The 22937-nt window shown below is 50.0% G+C and overlaps 2 protein-coding genes across 4 annotated transcripts in view; one reads left to right on the forward strand and one right to left on the reverse strand.

The window, feature by feature from the left end:
- WNT5B (Wnt family member 5B) overlaps positions 1-22937 on the reverse strand; it is a 67850-nt gene that overhangs the window by 23653 nt on the left and 21260 nt on the right. The window contains exon 1 of one of the 3 annotated variants that reach the window (XM_064736090.1): positions 10083-10193. The exons of the other annotated variants lie outside the window; for them this stretch is intronic. The gene's annotated coding sequence lies outside the window, so the exon portion shown is untranslated. Of the gene's footprint in view, positions 1-10082; positions 10194-22937 lie in introns of those variants that run through there. 3 annotated transcript variants of the gene reach the window in all.
- FBXL14 (F-box and leucine rich repeat protein 14) lies at positions 9945-13576 on the forward strand. The gene has a single exon (XM_064736060.1). The coding sequence runs from the start codon at positions 10026-10028 to the stop codon at positions 11226-11228; it is 1203 nt and encodes a 400-aa protein (XP_064592130.1). The 5' UTR covers positions 9945-10025; the 3' UTR covers positions 11229-13576.

Below are 22937 nucleotides of genomic sequence, written 5' to 3' on the forward strand. Positions count from 1 at the left end.
AATTGATAATTATTTACACTAAATAATATGTGTAAATAATTAAATATTGTTATTATTTAGTCCATGCTCACACTAAACCTTGTGCAGAACTTACCACACACAACTGAACAGTCTACAGGACATGGCTTTTTCTAAAAGAAAAAAAAAGTGTTTATTTTCCCCCTGAAACTATAGGGAAAACACATACTCATTGGGAGAAATCCAGCAGGTTAAGGTCTTCCAACTGCCACTCAAATAGAGAAAATTAAAATTATCTATTTTACACTACAATCCAAAGTCCTGGAATTCTTTCCCCAACCTCTTGAACGTATTTATTCTCTCTGGCAATATGCTATTGAGTAAGTGGACTAGACAGGGATAGGGAATTTCTGTAGGTGGAACAGCTGTACATCTGGAATGCAACCTCTGCTTTACTGGACAACTACAAAGTTCTTGCAAAGAAAAATGTGTTTTTCCTGCAAAAAAAAACCACCCCAGTGTATCCACAGGGAAGATAGGAATTGCTCATCTTGCAGGAGAGGGAAGCAGGCTGCATTTCACACAGGGGTTAGAGGTTTGCCTGCAGGTGTGGACCTCAGAAAGCTGCTGTCTGAGGCTATGTGCACCATCCTTGCAGCAGGCAAGGTGTAGGATGAAAGAGGGAATCGCCTGTCTCTACACTGCAGGGGAAGCAAGAAATCCTATTAAGGATTTATGCTGTTCCAGCAAAATAACTTCCTCTCTTGAAGCAGAAGCCAGCTTTTTCACTGTCTTGACTTTGCTCGTGCTGACAGCATGCAGTTCTTCAGTCAAGCCCAGAGCCAGCTTTGTACTGAGAGATTCAGCATCAGGAAATGGGCTAGCAAGGCTCCTGCTCTCAGTCACAACTTCTTTTGCCTCTGAGATGCACTTGCAAGACTTTGAGTGAACACTCTTGTAGAGAGAAAGAAGTTATTTACTACACGAATGGGTTTGAAAACACAGTGATGTGCACATTCAAAAATATGTTCTAGGGAAGGCATGCCTGGGAGATGTCTGAGGAGACATTTGTGCGTGGTGTGTAATAATTATAATGTGTTTTCATTTACACAGTGTCTCCTCCACACACAAGGGAATGCAGCAAAATGTAACTAAAACCACATATCCTCACAAATAAAGGGACAGAGAGAGAGAGAGTTTCATAGAAAGGTTAAACAAAAAAATCTGTTTAATGTCACTTTGGGGAATACAGGAACTGGAGTAAAACAAACATCCAGAAGAAACTTTGAGGGGTTGCCTCAGGAAAAGCACGTGTGTGCCACCAGATCTGCATATTCAATATGTCTTGCTGGGACAGCTTGGGAAAAATAGGAAGCTGGAAATTTTCAGTGTGGGAATTAGATGGAAGAATGTGAACCATTCTAAACAAAACAGAGTGGAGTTGCCAGCTGACTTGCTAAAATGCCAGTGCTCTCTAGGATCCCTTGAAACAGAGCTGGGGACTGGCCCTGCTGCTCAGGGAGTGGGTAGGGAGCCAGATTTGGGCTGGATTCCTGGCCCTGCAACAAACCCAGCATGTGACGCTGGGAAGTCATTCAGCTCTCAGCTTCCAAAACCTGATTCCATGCCTGCACTTCTGGGCACCTAGAGTGAGACAGCGAGAGCCCGAACAGCCCAGACCTCAAACAGGGGTAAGCTGCAGGAACTCACTGCCCATCCATGAGGATCACACACTTTGGGGCTCAGTTTCATCATGGATGGAGCAGGGCTAAAAACTGCAAAGGAACCTGAAATGCTACAGAGCTCCAGGTAGGTATTACATGATCAGACATCTTTGCCACATGGATATGCAAAGGATTATTAATGAGTTACCTGGTGCTTCCCACATCCTGTGGCAATTATTGCCGTTCTATAAATATTTTCAAGACTTTCGTTTATGTTTCCTACTTCAGCGCATCAAGGAATAATCTCCTCACGAAAGGATTCACTGTTCCAAAAGAAACCTAAAGAACACAGATCAGGATTGCTGGCAAAAAGCATGGAACAACAACACTGACAAGACCAGGAAAATACTGGATCTCAAGGGTGAAACTGTGGAAAGAAAGAGGCTTTTCCACATAATTTAGTCAGCATGTATGCTGGGGGAATAAAAAACAGAAGTAAAAGCCATATTTCTAGCTTATACTTTTCTGTATGCACACATTTAAAAAAAATTGGAACGATCAGAACTAGAGAAAGTTGTATTCTCATTGTACATGAGGGGGGTCTGGTCACACATTAATTTACATTATACTGTAGACAAAAGTTTATTATGGACTTTTTTAAAATGAAAAGTGTAGACACAAGTTGAAAGAACAAGTGTGAAACAGAGAACTTGTTCTACCCATTTATATTTCCACCTCTAGCATGGTGAACTCTGTACTTTCTTCCTGCCCTCTTTGTGCCTGCCCTTAATTTTACCCCCACATTTCCAGAGAGGATTTCCAAGATTTTTGTCGTGCACAGATAGGTAACACATGCTGGTGAATTTAATTGCCTTAATGGGGTTTTAGAGTTTCCACATGAACCCAAGAACAGAAGCAAGAACAAAAGAAGTTTCTGAAAGGGATGTTGTCCCTTTGCAATCATTTTTTTGCACCCATTATAGTTGTACCAGATAACTTTCAGAAAATAAGGGAAATTTAGCACAAACAGTCACTATGCTGGTACTTCCAGGATTAAAATGTTACAGTAACCTTCCTTTGGCCAATGCAATCCAAATCTTCCACTAAATATAACATTCTATTTTGTGTCTTTAGCCTGCCTTCCTTATAAAACTGTATTTTCTAACTCTCACCTTTGTGCCAAGCTCTAACTGTGAATCTCATTTTCACAGCATGTTTCCAAAACAGTATTGCCCTATTTTTCAGTTTCCCTCCAAGAACTTACTTCAGAGCCGGTGCTCAGAAGGCAGGTGACATAACTTGGTCCAATTCAAGTGAATTGCCAATTTCAGAATGCCATTTACTACCTGAAAATGTGCTGGTGGCCACAGTCCAGAGAGGGAGGAGTCAAAATAATGCTGCAGTAATCCATGGGTACAAAAATCTTGTGTTTTAAGGGCCACACAGCTACATCAGTACCCTCCCCAAGCTGAGCTCACCCTCTTGTGAGGTTACCTTCCACTTTCACTGTGGGAAGAATACTTGAATTACTTGTCCCTGGCCTTCACTCTGGGGGGCCCAGGCAAGGCTTGACTGGAAAGCCCAGAGCCTGATGTCTTTTCTTCCTTGCAGCTTCTGACAGAGAGCACAGGGAGCAGCTTCCCTGACAGCCAAACTCCCCTTACTCACAGGCCAGTAATGCTACACCTGCCCTGAGTGCAGAGAGAGATGCTCTGCCCAGAGCATCTCCCCCATCCCAGGGTGAACGTGCTGGCTGTCAGTGGAGCTGCACACACAGAGCATCCATGCACCTCTGCTGGGTTTTGCACTAAACAGCTGTTGCAAAGGCAGATTTCACAGACCTGCTGCTGTAACAGGTACCACACAGCATGTCAGACACACATGTTTCTGCTGTGACTGCAGGGGCTGTCCCTATTAGATCAAGTTGTAGAGGTCTCAGAGTTCAATCCCCAGGAATGGCTTATGAAAGCAATTACCACCTGAAAGGTCTCTTTGTTTTTGTGCCACTGCTTTTAATAATAACGATTGCATCAGATATTTTCTGCCATCCCCATCTTCTTTGGTGCTGCTAAGGAAGAACTGACAAAGCCCAACACTTAAAATAGCACCCAAAACTTAAAATAGCACCCAGTACAATGAACTGCAAACACTTCAGGTTTGAGGTTTTACATCCTGCCCTCCCTAAGCACTTTCCCTTTGATGATTTTAACCATTGAGTACCAAGCTCCTCATGAGCCCTGAAGGGTGGGACATGCATGACCAAACCAGGGAATTGCCTGCAGGCAGGGGCCCAGGTCACCTGCTCCGAGCACCAGACAGTCCTGTCCCACAGAAGCAGACAGACAGACAGACATGAAAGGCACATGGCATTCGAGGGAGTTGTCTGGACAGTCACAAATTGTTTTGACTCTTCAAGCAATCCTTTCATTTACGCTTGGTTCAATCTGTTACAGCAGCAACAATCGCTGGACAATTTATCAGCAAAACTGGGAATATAATCCTGTCCTCCCACACTTCACACCCTCTGCCCATTCCCCCTCACATCAGCAGAGTTGTGTTCTTGTCAGCTACTGACTGAAGTAAAAACAAGACCTGAAGAAAATACCCAAGTCCAAAAGGCTCCAATCTATAGCTGGAGTCTGCACTGAGACATTAGCTCTGAATTTTGCCCCAGCTTTAGATAACCACATATCCACACTACATTGCATTTTGAATAAACAACCCAATTCCAGGAAATACATGGCATAAGAATTACTTTGTGCAGGACAAAGCACCTAATCCTAAAATACATCCTCATGTAGCACCTATTAGAGACATGAAGCCAGCAAAGTAAAAAACCACAGCTTGTTTTTTAAGGAAAGCTTTACAATGACCTAGTCTTCACAACAAAACTCAACAGGCAAAAGGATCCCAGTATTACAATTTCCAAAAAACCCTCTGATCAGCTATATTTTCTTTATATTCTCTGAACAAAAAATGAAATATCATAAAAATGAAAATGAAAAACCAGCATGAATTCCAAAGGGAATCCATTCACTGAACACCCTATGCTGATTTATATGTGTGTGCGTGCATGCATAGATATGCACACATGCAACACAGAATCATTGAAAAGTTTGGTTTGGAAGGGACCTTGAAAGGCCACCTAGTCCAACCCCCTGCAATGACCAGGGACATCTTCACCTGAACCAGGATGCTCAGAGTCCTGTCCAACCTGACCTTTAATGTTTCCAGGAATGCAGCAGCCACCATCTCTCAGTAAAAAACTTGTATCCTGTCTAAACTGACTCTCCTTTAGTTTAAAACCATAAACTACTGTCCTATTGCAACAGTCCCAAAAAGACTCTTTTGGTTTCATTCACACATAAAAAAACATTCCCCAAATTGAATTTGAAGAAGCTCCACTAAACCAACTTTAAACCCACTTTAAGACCAGGGGTTGTATCAAACTTAGTTGATTTTTGTGGTCAGATTTTCTTCAAATCTGATGAAGAAGGTCTGGAAGCCAACTTGTGAAGGATAACTGTGGCTGCATCTAAGTTTAAATGGATCAAAAGAGAGAAAAGGGTTAGCTGGGCATGGGCTTTATTGTCCAAGTGGTTTTGCATCACTTCTGTCCTGCAGTGCCAATGGCCACTGCCCAGAGGCACAAAAAAAGCCAAAGGCTAAAAAGATTCCTGTGGGTAAATTCACAAGTTTTTCATTCTGCAGCTGAAGCTGTGAAAATGCAGAAAGCACATGGAGTAGGTTGGCAGAAGAAAAGTAAGGATAAAGGACTCTGTTATCTCTTAAATGACTAATCTGAGCCAAAAGTTACCCTGCAAACTGACAGGCAAAAGTAACAAACAAGGCCAGGCTGAGATGGGAGCTAGAGAGAGACCTGGTGGATGTTATACCCAACCATGCAGCATGGACAACAGTGCAGCTTTATCAGCACGAGCTGCTTCCAATCACAGAGGCCACGAGTGAGTTATGTGAATCCTCCTGAACCCCTGCCAAGCAAAACTGTACAGCCTCCACTGAACAGTGGTGTAACTGGAGGAAAAATGAAGCATTTATCTGGCAAGTGCTTTTTGAAAGAGAGCATGGCTGTCAGGGGCTGCTCGAGGAGCTGGAATGCTAGAGATGGTTCCAGAGGGATGGAGCAGCCATGAGTGTCTAAGAGACAGGCAGGGATTTTTAATAAAATGCAGTTTATCACATGGTGATTACCACCTCCTATTTATACCACATGAGTTCATGAAAAACATGGCACATATTCCTTTACTCCTGGAAACACGAAGTCAACCCAACAACCATGTGATAAATTGGCCCTTTTCATGCACTTTGTACTTTGTCTTTCCAAACCTCTATTTCCAAACATCTGTCACTTAGACTGGCAAATAAAAATCTGCTGGAATAGTAACTTGGGTGCCTTCCTCTCCCCCAGATCAACACTACAGTAGATTAGGATTACAAATCCAAATTCCAGGCTGTTCCACTCAACATGTAAACCTTAACTGTTCACAAGGAAGGACAGATGGTCTAAGGATATAAGAAGTAAGAAAGAGAATTTTAGAGTCTCCAGGAAATGCTTCATCTATTTCTAACTTCTGCTGGCTCTACACAAGAGACATTACAGACACAATGTGCCAAGATATAAAGAAAAAAGTATTTCAGGTAAGCTGTTCTGCCTTGTAGAGCACACCTTTTCCTGCTCCCCTTCAAATGTGGTTTGAGAGGCTTAGGGAGAGGAAATTCCACATTATTTCCATGCTAAGATTCCACAGCTGAGTTTGGGATAACTCTGTGAAAGCCTTCATTAGCACTCCTTGAGAATGACTTGTAGAACTTGCTTGTAGCTTTGCCAGTTATGAGTAATGCAACAATCCCTGAGACACTTCTGTGCCACATTTCCTTCACACATTGCCTGATGTCTGCTGGACTCAGCCTTCCTGTGAGGGATCCCACTGCCTCCAGACAGGGAATCCCTGCCACCACAGGCCTGTGAGATGCCACACCTTTATCTTTACTTCATTGAAATTCTCCATTTCTGTTGAGATGCTCTATAGCTGATCTGAACACAGCTGATCTGCAGGGAAAAAAAATCTATTGCCCCCAATCTTTTGCTTATTAACCAAAGTCTCAACAGCACAAACTGCAAAAATAATACCACAAAGGTATAGCTCCTGTGTGTGACTGCAGCTCCACAATCACTAAATCCAAGTCTGTGCATTGCTGGATCCCCCAGGAGCACAAATTTCATCGGGATCAGGCCAAGGCATGTGATCAGGCTGCTGCTGAATGAGCCAGAGCTCGGGATGCAGGGCCAAGCCCAATCCTGCTCTGGCCAGGAGCCAGGCACAGGGGTGCAGACGATACCTGATCTGGCTGGAGCTCAGCACACTGACACCTGAGCCGGCATAAAGTCTGCTGGTAAAAAGTTAACCTGTCAAAAACTTCTTGAATTAACTCGAGCAGGCAGGGTGAATGAATACCAGGTCAGAGCTTCACATCATGTGGCCACCCCATTTTGGAGCCAATAATAGGAGCTGCACTGCTGGCTGTTGTTGCTCTGCCAAACCACAGCCAAATGTTGATAGTGATGTTTATATGCATGGGGAACTCAGTGCAGGATCAGGGCCTCAGAGTCCTTCAACTCGCCTTGCCTCCAACTTAAAGCAAAAAGGAAGGAAAAAAGCAGAGTGAAACCTAAATGTTTAACCTCTAAGTAGTCAACAATCCACTAATATGGAATCTGAATGTGAAGGCAGACCCATGACTGCTTCTGCAGCAAATAAATTTAAATGATGATTAAAATAAAGCCTATTCCTTCAGGTTAGTGAAGGCATCAGTACAGCAAACTGATGCAGCAAAGTAGTACTTTGCAGTACTTTTGCAGTACAGCAAAGCTGATTTGTGCAGTATTTTAGAAATCCAGACAGTGTTAAAAACACACCCTGTCATGTTGAACAAATGCAAACTTAACTTTTTCTTTACATAGAAAGGATAGTCCTGCTCTTTTGAAGCTGTTTTGAAAAGCCTTACCTGATCTCTGGTAGAACTTAAGCCATTTTTAACACTGCTGCAATATTGCCTAGTGTTGAGATGTGCATGGGTACCATTACACAAGGCTATAGACACATAGAAAACATGGTTTTCAAACACTCTTTCTTAAAATTATTGGAAGTCACTGGAAATTGCTTGGTTTATGTGAGTATCTCAACCATTTTCAGAGCTAGTTCAAGGAGGCCATCAGCTGAAAGCCATTTTCAGAAGATTTTCTATTTCCCATTACAGTGGCCTTAAAACAATCCATGCAGAGATGCACAGCAACCTTGACAGCTACCCAGAGCTCTGAGCTGTTTACAGCCCTGTCCTATCGCTCCTGCAGGCATGCCTGGACAGAGGGTTCCCAAACTTTGCTCCTCAAGGCTGTCACACTGCCTCATGGCCATGCTGCCCACCACAGCAGCCAGTGCTCCAGCAGGCAGGGGTGAGGCACCATCCACCTTCTCCTTGCTACCTTCCAGCTGCACAGACCCCTGTCCCTCCTCATGGGGCTCCCAGAGAGCTCGAGGAGTTACCAGCCAGCCCAGCATGGCCTTGGCAAACCTCAGTGCAGAGGTGGCCCAGTGGCAGATATGGGGTGAAGCGAGGGGGCTGGCTTCTGTACTGAGCTGGAGTCTCCAGCTGTGCCAGGGCAGATTTAGGTTGGACATTAGGAGGAATTACTTCACAGAAAGGTGATTACACAGTGGAATGGGCTGCCCAGGGAGGAGGTGGAGTCACCGTCCCTGGAGGTGTTTAAGGAAGACTGGATGTGGCACTCAGTGCCATGGTCTGGCTGGCCTGGTGGTGTCTGGTCACAGGCTGGACTCGATGATCTCAGAGGTCTTTTCCCACCTAACTGGGTATGTGATTCTGTGAAGCAGTGCTGCTTTCTACAGCCTTGCCACCCCTGTCCTGGTGGGGACCTGTCATCCATGGGTGACAGCCCAGCAGCCACCATGGCCTCTCTGCACTGACAGAGCAGGAATGAGGATTAGTAATGCATTAAGGGAAGCACTGCCAGCAGGCCAAGGGAGTGACCCAGCCCCTTTACTCAGGTCTAGTGTAATGCATCCAGTTTTGGGCTCCTCGCTACTAGAGAGTCCTGGAGAAGGTCCAGTGAAGAGTGACACAGAGGATGAGGGGACTGGAGCATTGCTATTGAGAGAAAAGGCTGAGAAAATTGGGCCTGTTCAGCCTCAAGAAGAGATGACTGAGAAAAGACCTCATCAATATAAGTGTCTTAAGGATGAGTCAAGAGGATGGAGCCAGGCTCTTCTCAGTGGCACCAAGCAATAGGACAAGAGTCGACAGGTACAAACTGACGCACAGAAGTTCCTTCTGACCACAAGGAACAACTTCTTTCCTGTGCTGGTGCCCATGCACTGCGCCACACTGCCCACAGAGGTTGTGGCGCCTCCCTCTCTGTACACTCAAGGGTCGTCTGGATGCCACCGTGTGCCATCTGCTGGGGCCGGGCCGGGTCCTGGTGACCTCTGAGGCCGCTCGGGCCGAGCCCCGGTAACCGCTGAGGTGCCTCGGGCCGGGTCCCGGTGACGGCCGAGGCCGCTGGGGCCGGGGCCGGAGCGGCGGTGGCGCCCCCGGCGGCGGCGCGGGGCAACGCAGCACGGCGGGAGCGGCGGGGGCGCCGCGCGGCCCGCGCTGTTTCCAGGGCGACGGCTCGCCGTGTTCCGGACCGTACCATTGCGCAAGCGGCGCGGGTGGGGGCGGGAGGGGAAACAGGCCCGGCCCGGCGCCGCCTCCTCCCTGGCTGCCTCCTCCCCCCGCGCCTGGCCGCGCCTCCCCCCCTCCCGCGGGCCGGAGCGGCGCCGGGCCCAGCAGCGCGCGGCGCGGAGCGGAGCGGGCGGGCCCGGAGCGGCGGAGTCGGTACCGGCGGCGGGCGGGCCGGGCCGGGCCGGGCCGCGCCACCCCCTGCCCTCGCTGCCTCACCGCCGGCGCGGGATGCGGGCGGCGCGGGGCCGCGGGCTGTGAGCGGCGGCAGCGCGGAGACAAAGGGAGGCGGCGGCGGCGGGGCTCGGCGGCCGGCGCTGGGCACGGGGCGCGGGGGCCGCCGCCGGGGCGCGCCCGCCGGGATGCGGCGCGGGGCGGCGCGGCCGCGGCAGCAGCGCGGCGGCGGCAGCGGCGCGGCCCGCCCGGCGCGGCGGTAGAGGCGGCGGGGCCGGGCCGGCGGTCGCGCAGTAGCGTCTCCCGCGCCGCCCGCGCCGGCGATGTGAGGGCGGCGGCGGCGGCAGGAGGAGCGCGGCGCGGAGCGGAAGGCGGGCGGGCCCCGGGCGGAAGCGGGCCGGGCCCGGCGGCGAGGGGCAGCAGCGCGGCGCCGGCGGGGGCGGCCGGGCGCGGGCGGGCGTGCGTGCGATGGAAACGCACATCTCGTGCCTGTTCCCCGAGCTGCTCGCCATGATCTTCGGGTACCTGGAGGTGCGCGACAAGGGCCGCGCGGCGCAGGTGTGCACGGCCTGGCGGGACGCCGCCTACCACCGCTCGGTGTGGCGGGGCGTGGAGGCCAAGCTGCACCTGCGCCGCGCCAACCCCTCGCTCTTCCCCAGCCTGGCGGCGCGGGGCATCCGGCGGGTGCAGATCCTGTCGCTGCGGCGCAGCCTGAGCTACGTGGTCCAGGGCATGGCGGACATCGAGAGCCTCAACCTCAGCGGCTGCTACAACCTCACCGACAACGGGCTGAGCCACGCCTTCGTGGCGGAGATCAGCTCCCTGCGCTCGCTCAACCTGAGCCTCTGCAAGCAGATCACGGACAGCAGCCTGGGCCGCATCGCCCAGTACCTCAAGGGCCTGGAGGTGCTCGAGCTCGGAGGCTGCAGCAACATCACCAACACCGGCCTGCTGCTCATCGCCTGGGGCCTGCAGCGCCTCAAGAGCCTCAACCTGCGCTCCTGCCGGCACCTCTCCGACGTGGGCATCGGGCACCTGGCAGGCATGACCCGCAGCGCGGCCGAGGGCTGCCTGGGCCTAGAGCAGCTCACGCTGCAGGACTGCCAGAAGCTCAGCGACCTCTCGCTCAAGCACCTGGCCCGCGGGCTGGGCCGCCTCCGCCAGCTCAACCTCAGCTTCTGCGGGGGCATCTCGGACGCGGGGCTGCTGCACCTGTCGCACATGAGCAGCCTGCGGAGCCTCAACCTGCGCTCCTGCGACAACATCAGCGACACGGGCATCATGCACCTGGCCATGGGCAGCCTGCGGCTGTCGGGGCTTGACGTCTCCTTCTGCGACAAGGTGGGGGACCAGAGCCTAGCCTACATCGCACAGGGCCTCGACGGGCTGCGCTCGCTGTCGCTCTGCTCCTGCCACATCAGCGACGAGGGCATCAACCGCATGGTGCGGCAGATGCACGGGCTGCGCACCCTCAACATCGGCCAGTGCGTCCGCATCACCGACAAGGGCCTGGAGCTCATCGCCGAACACCTCAGCCAGCTCACGGGCATCGACCTCTACGGCTGCACCCGCATCACCAAGCGGGGCCTGGAGCGCATCACCCAGCTGCCCTGCCTCAAGGTGCTCAACCTGGGACTTTGGGAAATGACTGAGAGTGAGAAGGTCAGGTGAGAGGAGGAGGAGGGTGCCCCGAGACCTCCATCTCCTCTGGAGGGACTCACTGACTGACTGACTGCTGCAGAGGAGGAGAGAAAGAGAGAGGGGCATGCACAGAGACATGCTACCCACGCACTCTGGCACCGCAGGGAGGAACACAGAGAGAGGGTCTATCCTCGACCCTTCTGTGCTGCCTACCTATCCTTGCTGTGGAGGAGGAGGAGAAGGAAGGGGGACCAGGAGGACAGAGAGAAAGCACCTATCCATTTTCCAGGTCATGCCTCAAGTTCCATGCTAGGGATACAGAGCCCTCTCCCTTCCCACAGCATCCTTCCCTGCGGAAGAGGTAGAAACCCACACTTATGCACTGGGGCTAGAGACACCCCTCTTTATCCCCACTCCCACATTCCATCCCCTCAAGCACTAAGGATGGATAAAGAAAGACCCTTGTTCTACCATGTATTCAGAATAGATTATTTTTGGTTTATATAAAGGAGAGTGGAGATGGGAACAAAAAATAAGTTAACAGCAGCAAAGGCTTCCTAGCTACACTTGTGCACCCAGCCACCCAGTCATCCTGAGCTGGGCACAGACAGAGCTTTTGATAAAACAACCATTCCACCTCTGTGCTTGCCCCTCCCCTGTCAACACATGTGTGACAGAAATACTGCTCCCTAGGTACATTGATTTTTTTTCCCTTTTAAATCTCTCTTCAGTCTCCAGTTTCATGTTATTCTCTGCTGTGGGTGGATACAACCTCCCACTATTCCAGTTCTCCACTGCACTGAGACTAGCGATAGCTACAGCCTCCCCTTTTGTCAGTATGTTTCCATGTCATCCTGCGCTATGGGTAATGGAAAAGTCCAGGCACTCCATTCTCCCTCCCCATCTCTCCACTAGAGATGAACACACCATTTCCTCCTCCTCCTGTCTCTGTGGGGACTGGACACAGAGCCCACTCTCTTAAGCCTTCCCGTGCACTGGGGGACCCTTAGAGTTACTGAGACTTGTCTTCCCTTTCATCATTCTCTCTTTTTCTCCCCTCCTCCTCCTTGGCAACAGGGATAGACATATCCAGCCACATATCCATTCCTCTCTGGCTTGGGGGTGAGCAGGTAGAAAGGGGTTTTCGCTCCTCTCTACCTGGGGGACATGAGGAAGAATCTCCAGCTTCATTTCTGCTTCATTTGAGATACTGTGACCTGTTTTTATTTTGAAATGCATAAAAAAAATTACTGCTACAAAAACAGCCTCTTACTCTCCCATCTATCTCTTGCTTACATCCTGTAATTGATCCCAGTTTTCCTCACTCATTCTCCCCTTTACAGTATTCATTTTCTTACATGGTTTTATTTTTAAAGACATGAAGTTGCTGTTCTTGTGGATTTTTAAGTACTTTTTTTTCTGCTGAATATATTCTATATATATAAATATATATATGATGTCTGGCTACCTCGTTTTAATTTGTTACTTTTTTTTTTCCCCTCCTCAAAAGCCCTGGAATTCTTACAGGAAAGAGATTTTGAGACTGAAACATTTTTGTGCCTAGACTGGAATAATGCCCCTTGGGTTTGTTCTTATTTTATCCTCTCCTCCACTCCCACCCCTTTTTAATTTTTTTTTTTTAATTTTAAATTTTTGTTTTTAATTTTAAATTTTTGTTTTTAGGCTTACCCTACTGTGTCCCACCTCCACATTCTGGTTGTGCCTCTCCCTCCTTCTTCACTGGGAACTGGGGACCCAAACTGTGCTTTTGCATTTTTACTCTTCTAGCACAAATATGTAACATGAGAATCCACACTGCGGATTGGGCTACTGTTAACAGAAATGTGTAAAATGCAAGTTTGTTTCAAAAAAGAAAAATTATATATATGGATATATGCAAGTGCTTTCCCCTCCCCTCCTAAGCCACCTACAAAAGGTCACTATGCCAGGCTTCCTGTTTGTAGGTGGAGAGGAGCAGAGCTGGCCTGCAGGCCCCAGGGCTGCCATGTGAAGGGGAGGAGACTGAAGTTCATCTGTCTTATCTCTGTTCTGTCAATAAAATGGAGCTGGGTCTTTAGATTATTTTTTAATTATTATCTGAAAGTGGAAGAGTAAGTTTGGGTTTTGTTTTGATTTTTTGTTTTTGTTTTTAAATATCTTGGCTTTTTTTTTGCTTATCTGTTCAAAATCTCAAATCCTCCACAGTAATAGGCCAGACCACGGAGTTAACACAAACCCGGAGACCCCTATGGATTAATTGTACTGTTTGTGAATTTGTATAAAAAAATAACAAAGATCCTCTTAAAACATTTTATATTCTTACAGTAAAAGGTTAAACATATTTATATAATAAAAGAGGAAATATGAAGTATGTTTTTGAAAAAAAAAAAAAAAAAGGCGTATCTGTGTTGTCTGTACTTATTGAAGCCGTGTGTGTCTGTTGGGCTTGGTCAGAACAGCCTGGTGGCTGATGGTGGGACTGGGGCTGCTCTGCTGAGGAAGGCCCGGAGCCTCCTCCTGTGCAGGATGCTGGGTATCGTCAGCAGCAGGAGCTGGTGAGGAGGGGGCTTGGCAGGACCAGCCGTGGCTGCGAGGGTGCTGGCAGCATCCCTGGGGACAATCCCCGCTCAGACTTCTGAGTCTTAGGTCACACAAACCTAAAGTGCTGACACTTGCAGCTGAATCGACTGCTTGGTGATAGAGGATTTGGGAGGGGGGGAAGAAGGCCTGTATTTCTTAATTTTTTTAAGCTTCAGATGAATTGCTTAGTGGAGAATTTTTTAGTGATTTAAACCGTGGCCCTCCCCGGATGGAAGACCCATCAAATAAAAACATTTCCCAGCACTGACAACCACCAAAACCCTGCACCCTCGCAGACCTGGAAAATCTGAAACGTCTTGCTTGATTTCCACTACCCAGCCGAAGATAAAAGAGAAAGTAAAAAGTGGAACCGTGTTCAAAAAAAAAAAAAAAAGTTTGAATAATCTAAGGTGTCCTTTGTCCTCTACCATAATCTTTCTCCTCGACGTTATGACTTTTAACCCGCGGCGGTCCCTCGCTGGCCTCCCCGGCGCGGGGTGTTGTATTGTTGCAGGGTGAGCGGTGTTTATAGGGCAGCCACAAAGCCCGTCCGTCTCCCCAGCCCGGCGGCGGGGCTCGCTCGCCCGCTGCCCCCTTCCTGCCTCCAAGGAGGGGGAATGCGAAATGGTGGAAGAAGGCAGAGCCATTGTTCAGGAAAGTTAAAAGAGGAGCTGTCCTTGCTTGCTTGCTCAGTCATGCATACTCAATCTGGCCGGGCCCGAGTCCCTATGGAAAGGAGGAGGGCGATTCTTCCCCTCTTTTTAACATTCCTCTCCAGGCCTGGCTGTATTTAAGCTGCTTTCCTCCGCGCCGAGGAGGAGGGAGGGGGATGGTCTGAAGTTCCTGTACATTTGCATTTTAAGCACTTGCAGCGCTGAGCAGGCCACTTTGTTCCCCGCTCCAGCAGCCTGGCTGGGTGCTGCTCCAGGTGGGATGCCCTGCCACGGGAGGTGCCCTCAGTGCCCGCACCTGCCTGCCTGCCCAGCCCCTGCCTCCACAGCCGTTCTGGCTGAGGCTGGACTGGGCACACTCACTGCCAGCTCTGCCCACCTCAGCTCTTAATGCCGTGCTGCATTTCAAAGGGAAAGCAGTGCCTGACTCCGGCCCTCTTAAAAAGAAACACCATCTCCTCCACATCCTAAGGACCTGGACTATCTCAGGGTCTGGGCTTTGGGGCGTGTGTTGTTCTAGTCCCTCCTTTCCAAAACTTCCAAGCTTTCTGCTGGGAGTCCATTGACAAAAGCTGCATTGTTCGCTTTAGGGAAAGCCACCACAATTGGATCTAATTGAGCTTGACACTATATCCATCTTCCCCTACTTGGAGGGAGGTGTTGGGGTCTCTCTTTCCGAGTTTACAGTAACTTCTTGATGGAAAAAGAGCATGTATGTATGAGTGTTATAAACAACAGGAATTCCAGATCAGGTTCCCAGAACAGCTGAAAACGTAATTGCTCCAGGGGTCAAGCAGCAGTCCCAGCCAAGGATGGGGAATGATAAACCTCTCATAAAGTAGGCTTGTTTCTGCTGGGTTTGGGTGAAAATGGCATCTCCTTATTGAGCCCCATGTTCACATGGATAACAGTTGGACATCTATGTTTCAATACAATGTGTGTGCTCACAAGCTCCGTAATCAGAACCAGGACAGGATATTTTTTTTCCCTAAAAAATCCCCTAAACTACTTCTCTCAACTTACCAAAAAAAAAAAAAAAACCCAAACCAAAAGCATTGCCCACATGGCCCAACATCCCCTTTTAAGAGGAACACGAGCCAAAGGAAGTTGCCAAAACCAAAGCCTCCCTGAACCCCAGTTCTTAGACTCCCTGGACTGTTCCCGTAGATGGAGCAAGTGCTCCTCATACCTTCCTCTCATGCTCCACTGTGACAGCACCTTCTCGGACCCAGACACAGGCTAACAACCATAGACCAATTACCACATAACTTCTCAGCATAACCAACCACTCTTGAATTTTTGAACATGACTCAGTTGGAAACCAGGGTAGAAAACCATAAAAAACACTCCATTACTTGGAAATGAGCTGGAAGTCTCCTGTCTGTGAGCCCACAGTGCCCCAGCAGTGGCTTTGGTGCCAGCAGAAGTGCTGGGGCAGCAGGGCACAAGGCAGGGCAGGAGGGTGGCCCAGGGACCTGCTTTGTGGACAGCTCTGAGGAGCGGAGGGGCCACGCTAAGGAGGTGATGGCAGAAAGAGCAGAGCAATGATGTGGAGGAGGGATGAAGTGACTGAGCAGGAGAGGAGGCAGCAGCTGGGCACGCCAGCTCCAAGCTGCAGCGCAGTCCTGCGTGTGCGTGGGGTCCCTGGTCTGCTGCAGCAGCTGCTCCCCTCGCCAGACCCACGGATGGCTCCGCTCCCTGGGAGCTGGGAGCAAAGGCAGGCTCCACCTGGGTCCTACTGCCCTTGGACTAGCACATGGGAGGTCCATGCATGACAGATTTACACATTGGATACCTTCCCCTGCACGCTGCGGGTTGGGCTGAATCGGTTTGTCACGGTGGCTCTGGGGGCCTTTGTTTGGCGCTAATAAATAACGGGGTCACGGGGCAGCTGTCAGCCAAACCACCTGGGGCCTCTGCTATGGCCAGAGGTGATCTGCCTGCTACACAGCACAGAGCTCACCGCTGAACCTGCCCTTTGGGGGTCAGCGAAGGGTTAAAATGAGACCTGGGTGGCCAAGGGGCTCACGGATTTTGGAACCAAAGCTAGAAGTCAGCACAGGCTACCATTAACAGCTCAAGGGGAGATGTCCCTGGATCTGGCAGCCTCGCTATGTACGCGTGTGGGATGCTCCTGGCAAAGTGAACTCTTTTTTGTTCTCTCTCTCTCCCTCCTCTACCTTAAATGCCACTCTCTCAGCCAGCAGCTCTTTAACAGTGCCTTCTGTGGAGGGAAAACAGAAATGGATAAATTGGACTGGGTGGTGCGGGCTGGACCCCTCAGGACACCAGCGAGGCCCCGCGCCAGCGCTGCTGGCTGGGCTGCACCGACACTCCCCACCATGGCCAGCCAGCCAGGCCGTCCTGCTCAATTCCCCAGCCCCAAGCTGCACGAAAGAAAGAGCTGGAGAGGGTTCATCAGGCTCCTGTGCCAGAACTTAAGCCTCCAGCCACATTTGGCAGGGATGCTAGTGCTTCTCCCCCTTACTTAATTACATTTACCATATGCACTAGCTCAATGACAGCCCAAACTGAAATCGCATGATGGAGATTTTGAAAGATCTGAATCTGATCTGTCCTTGCAAGATGAATGGAAATGGGATTTTCCTTTAAAAAATCCTAAAATCTGTAGTGTTTCTTAGACAAGGTGTCAAAAGTTTAGTACCAGTGACTGGACACATGCCCTGAGCAAGTGTTTCCACATGAGAAGGTTACTGAGACATAAACCAAACTCCTATTCTGCTACAGAAACTAACCCAGATCTAGAAATGGGAACCTCCTCCTAGTTATTTTCCTTCCTCCGAGTCTTGTTTCTCTGGGCACAGTCTAATGATTTCATGATGAAGCAATTTCCCCTCCCAGCTCTGGGAAAAAAAATAAAAAATCCCTAACAAATTTTATCTGAGCTTGGTCCTGTTCCTCCCTCTCCTCTGCTTTTCTCTCCCCAAACATCCCAGCTTTACAACCCTTGGATGTCTTTAGGGGTTTGGCAGTTGGCACATGACATCACAGGGGCACAGAGCATCACAGCTCTGCAGCCTCTCTCCTTGTTCAGTGAGCTGAAATGCCAAGAAATCCCTGCCATTATCTTTGCCTCTTTCTCCCCTCAAACGTCCCAGCTTTACTACCCTTGGATATCTTAAGGGGCTTGGCAGTTGGCACACAGCATCACAGGGGCACACAGCATCACAGGGGCACACAGCATCACAGCTCTGCAGCCTCTTTCTGTGTTCAGTGAGCTGAAATGCCAAGAAATCCCTGCCACTATCTCCCTTGGTGACAGCTGCGGTGGCACTCCTGGCTCCCCAGCCTGAGCGTGGGCCAGGTGCATCGTTCAGTGCCATAAACCCTCCTGCCACACGCTGGCTAGAAGCCTTGTGAGGCATTCATACCACAGGTGAGCCGGTTCCCTGTGCTCCCCCGGGCTCCTGGAGCTGCCAGGGATGCAGTGCCTCACTTGGCTCTGGCACATCTCCATCCGCCCGGCCAAGGCACCCTATGCGAACTGACCCGAGGTGACGGCGATAACGAGACCCTCGGGTCGCTCGCCTACCTAACGCCCAGGACAACCAGAAAAACAGATGGAGAGCACGCTGCTGCCCGGGGTGCTGGCAGTCGCACGGGCTGGGTGGCGCATCCTCATCCCGATGCCATTGCCACGGCGATCCCCCAGGCGGCAGCATTGCCCGCCGAGTGCCGCGGGCGCTCACGGCCGCCGACGAGCGGCTCCGCTCCGAGCCCGCTCCGGTCACCGTGGCACCGAACGGGGACGGCGAGAGATCGGACGGACTGAAGGGCTCCCCGTTCAGCCCTGGACGCGAAGCAGCACGACAGGCGGTGCAAAGGGATGGGGAACTTCTCGTCATCGTCACGATTATCAGCATTTGGTCCTGCACCATAAACCAAGCTGGAAAGGCACACCTGGCATGGCTGAACTGGGAGTCAGTCATAGAACCAGTGAATGGTTTGGGTTGGAAGGGATCTTAATGATCATTCAGTTCCAATCCCCCCGCCATGGGCTGGAACACCTTCTGCTATGAAGCAGTTGCTTAAAGCTCAGTCCAGCCTGGCCTTGAACACCTCCAGGGATAGAGCATCCACAGCTTCTCCAGGTAACCCATTCCAGGGCCTCACCACTCTCACAATAAAGACTTGCTTCCTGCTCAGCAATCTAAACCCAACCTCTTTCAGTTTAAAGCCATGCTCCCTTGTCCCATCACTCCATGTCCTGGTCAGAACTCCCTTTCCAGCTCTCTTGCAGCCCATCTGGGCACTGGAAAGTGCTTCAAGGCCTCCCCAGAGCTTGCCCTTCTCCTGGCTGAACAACCCCAGCTCTCTCAGGCTGTCTCCACAGAAATGCTCCAGCCCTCTGATCACTTCCATGGCTCTCCTCTGGACTTGCTCCCACAGGTTCATCTCCTTATGTTGGAATGTGCATCAATGCTCCCCATCATGAAAGAACTCCACACCCCAGCCTGAAGAGCTGCCTCCTGAAAACTCTCTATACTAAACTTAGCACTTCTGCCCTAAAACTACATCTCTGGACATCTATAGCTTGACAACAAATTTTTGTTTTTAAACATGCAAATGTGAGAGTGGTAATAGAGCCAGACCAAACTTAAAGTAATACTTCGATTATTTTATTCTGGTTTTGTTGTGCAGGGTTTTGCTGTGTTGTTGGCACAGTCACTCCACTGGACACCTCTGTAGTGATTAAGGTATTTGGAGCTATATGTGTGTATCCTTTCTGGCACATAAATTTAAACAGTTTTTTTTTTAATCCAGCTCTCACACTGCTGCTACAGGTACAGTGAAGGTGTCTTTTTCAGAAGCAACTACACCTTATAATTTACAGAATTTCAATAATTAGCTTCTGCAGACTCATTACATACACAGACATCAAAAAGGGAAAATCAGCACTAATGGGGGAAGAGAAGTGGAAACAACTTGACTAAGGTGATGTCCCAGATCCATGTGTCACCAAACAGTGCCTGGCGTCCACCCCTTCCATCTCCAGTCCTGCAGGTTTCTGCCTCTTGGAGCAGCAGAAATGGGAATGAGTTTTCCAGCCTAAGGTAGTCCTGGAGAGGGAGGGTCAGGACAAAGAACATCTTCCTACCTTCCACAGCAGACTCACTGAGCAGCCTGGAAGCGCTGGTGTGCAAGTGTGGGCTGTGCAAGAGCTCCCAGCAGCAGGAGCCCCTCCAAGAAGCCATCTCTCTATTTCTGTGCAAACTCTTCAGCTGTCACAGCTTTTACTGCAGGCAGTGGCCAGTCTGCCCCAACAAAAGCAGAGCTGACAGCCCTGCAGGGATTGTCCCAGCACAACAACAGGTACTGCTCTGTGGCTGCTCCCTGGACATCTCCACCAGGACCGTCCCTGAGGAGGGACCACCCATGTGGATCAAAGGCACCGCAGGGTCCCTAAGGCTGCCCATGGTGTCCCTTCCCCAGAGTCACCTGTCCTTTAGCACAGACCTGCCCAGACCACACTGAAGGCCAACTGAGCAACAGCAATTTCTGCCCCCCCACACCCAGACCCCACTGCACCAGGGCTGCACTGCCTTCCCCTCACCTCCCCTGGGCTCAAATGCCACGGGGACATCGGGGGAACAAGGGGAAACATCGTCTCCCACCCACACCTGCCAGGGGCTCAGTGGGACAGGGGAGGCTGCATGTGAGCGGCCGGGTGTAACTTCCACCCTGTCCCTAGTGCCAAAAACAAGCATGTTAAAGCTAATCTACCCCTGTCTCAGCTCAACTGCTTTTCTGTGACTAAGCCCCTTATAATGGTTTTACTAAAATCCCCTTTTGATGGAAAAAATCCCAGCTGGAAGTTTCGGGCAGCGGCACAATGTGCAAGCCTGCGTGTCCCTTTCCCCGGCTTCACAAAAGCCTCTAATCGAGTGGAAAATTTGCTGGAGGCCAGAGGTTTAGGCCTGCAATTATTTTTTAAGGGATTATCAGGAGAGAATGGCGGCACTTACGACCCTCCCTCTCTTTGTGCTCTGCTTTCAGATGGACTCAGCCAGAAACCTAAACCACCGCAGCTGGATCCAGCAAAACCAGGGCTTGGCTGGGCAGCTTGCCTCCTCTCTGTCTCACAGGACAGATCCCAGACTCCAGGTTAGACGAGTCCCCATGCAATGAACAGAAGTGCTTTTCCACAGAAGCAACACTCTCAGATTTTTTTTTTTAAAGAAAAGCTTGAGAAAAAGCAAACTATTCCAGCCCCGTGAGCCTCAGTGAGAAACCAAGGAGCCAGGAGGGATGAGGTCCATTGGACAGGCTGGGCTTTGGCTCTGCAAAGCCATTATGTAGGAGGTCTTACACAAGTTCCTTGCAGCAGGCTCCAAAAAAGCCTTGGCAGGGAAGATGTGCACACTGTAACACCCAGCTTTTGAGGGCTCTGCTCCAAGGGTGGGTCCTGGCATTGGGGACCTCGGTGCTTTAGTGGCCTCTGAGAACAGTCCTGCACCACTGAGGATCCAAAACAACTCAATGCCAGGCACAGAGCCACTCATGTCAGCACACTGAGCATGGGCAGGCCAGAGGAGAGGTGTGGAGGTACCAGCTGTTGTGTCTCTGGGTCTGGATTGAAGGCACTTGAGACAGCAATTCATGTTTGGACTCAGGTGTTCATTATTCCTTATCAGTGAAACAGTCTCACTGCTGTGAGTTCAGCAGCAAGGCACAAAATGGCCAACAATCTCTTGATACAAGGTCTTTTATGACTAAATTATCCAATTAAGAATTGACACCTAGATTATTTTCCCTTTCAACCCAATAACTGATCCCAAAGAGCCCCCAGTGCAGACTTTTCTGCCCAATTACAAAATGCCACCCAAACCCATGAAGAAGGAAGAAGCAGCATGAAGAAGAAACCCAGGATGACACCCTGTGCCCTCCATCTTGCTTCCGTCCACAACACACTAAAAATCCCAAAACCTAAATTTCTCACCAAGTGATCACCTACACTACTCTCTACAATCTATTTCACACTTTTGTGGATTCCAGTCTATCTTGAAGTCCAGGAAACTTTCTCCATGAATGACGGTCAGAGTCAGTGCTGCCCTGGGGCTCAGGGCACCCCAGAGCAGACAGAGAAATACTCCAGTGCCCTGGGTTTCCACAGAGAGGCACTGCTGGCCCTCCTGTCCAAGGGGCTCTGTGCCTTGCTCAGAGCTCCCAGGAGCTGCCTGCACTCACACCTGGCCCAAAATCAGCTCCTCTTCCATCAAATTGCCACATTCCCACTTGCCTCAGAGCAGGTGAGCCATAGCCAGAGGGAGCAGAGCTGTTCCCTGCTTCCCAGCAGCAGCCTAAGGAAGCAGGAGATCTGCTTTAATCCCTCCCTTCACTTCTAACTCATCCCGTGTGGAGAAAGCACAAACTAACCACAGGAAAAAGGGCTGCTCTTCACTGCTCCCATGATAATTCCAGACCTGGAGCAAGAAACAAAACACGTGAAGGAAGCAATGGCTGAAGACCTCTCAGCATGTGGCATAAAGCAGCTGCTGGCTAAAAAGGAGGAGCAGGCTGTGATCCCTGAGCTTTCCTGTGTAAGATGGTTCAAAACTAAGTGGCAGCTGCCACTGGGGCTTTTTGATCTTATTGTGCCTGGGTGTGCTCTAAAAGCACCTGGGCAGGCTGAGGGGCAGGATGCTTCCCTTCTGGATGCTGGTCAGACTCAAGCACTTTGGGGCAGGCATTTAAGTAAAAAACTCAGCACCTGAGGGGTGTTAAACCAGAAATAATTAAAAAACCCTAGACAAGCACAGAGAAAAAGTCAAATGAGGTATTTGTGGAATTATGATGCCTCCAGGAGCTAGGTGGTGCCTAAGCAGTGGATTTTGATTTTGCAATTTTGAATGCTGCCTAAATGTCATTTGGCTTTGTTTTGGTTTTTTCTTGGATTGGTTTTTTTACCCCTCTCTATGTCATTATCCATATGGACACTGTTTTTGCAGGATTTAAAGACAGTAAGATAAAAAAACAAATGGCCAATGCTGCTCAAAATTACCCAGAAAGGCTGATATGCTTTGAGATACTCTGAGTCTGCTCTCCAGGAAAGCTTGTGAAATCCAGCATCCCAAGGTAAGGAATGCAGAGTCAGCAGTAAGGAGTAGCACAGGATGTGACCTGTGTGATTCACCAGTGGCACTACAAGTGTAAGAGCAGCTCCAGCCCCAACTGCTCACCCAGATAAATGGAGCACCATGCACAGTGCCACATTAAGAGCCTTTGCTACCTCCAGGGAACCAGATCTTCCTCCAGCCTGCTGTTCTCGAGCACCACTGGTGAGCCTTGCTGTTGGAGCCATAAGTCCTTCTGCTTATACAAATCTGCTCTCCACAGATAACCTTGAAAATCATTATCACTGAAACACCACAGACTTCCAGAGATCAGCATCCAAATTCTGCACAGGGGCAGGATTCCACATACTTGGATCATTTCTGAAAAGAGTTTATCCTACCTGTATACAGCC

This window comes from Zonotrichia leucophrys, chromosome 1A (assembly GCF_028769735.1).
Source record: "Zonotrichia leucophrys gambelii isolate GWCS_2022_RI chromosome 1A, RI_Zleu_2.0, whole genome shotgun sequence".
Classification (NCBI taxonomy): Eukaryota; Metazoa; Chordata; class Aves; order Passeriformes; family Passerellidae; genus Zonotrichia; species Zonotrichia leucophrys.

Bases quoted from the DNA above. Each gene is read 5' to 3' on its own strand.
- FBXL14 (XM_064736060.1), top strand. From the start codon at position 10,026: ATGGAAACGCACATCTCGTGCCTGTTCCCCGAGCTGCTCGCCATGATC.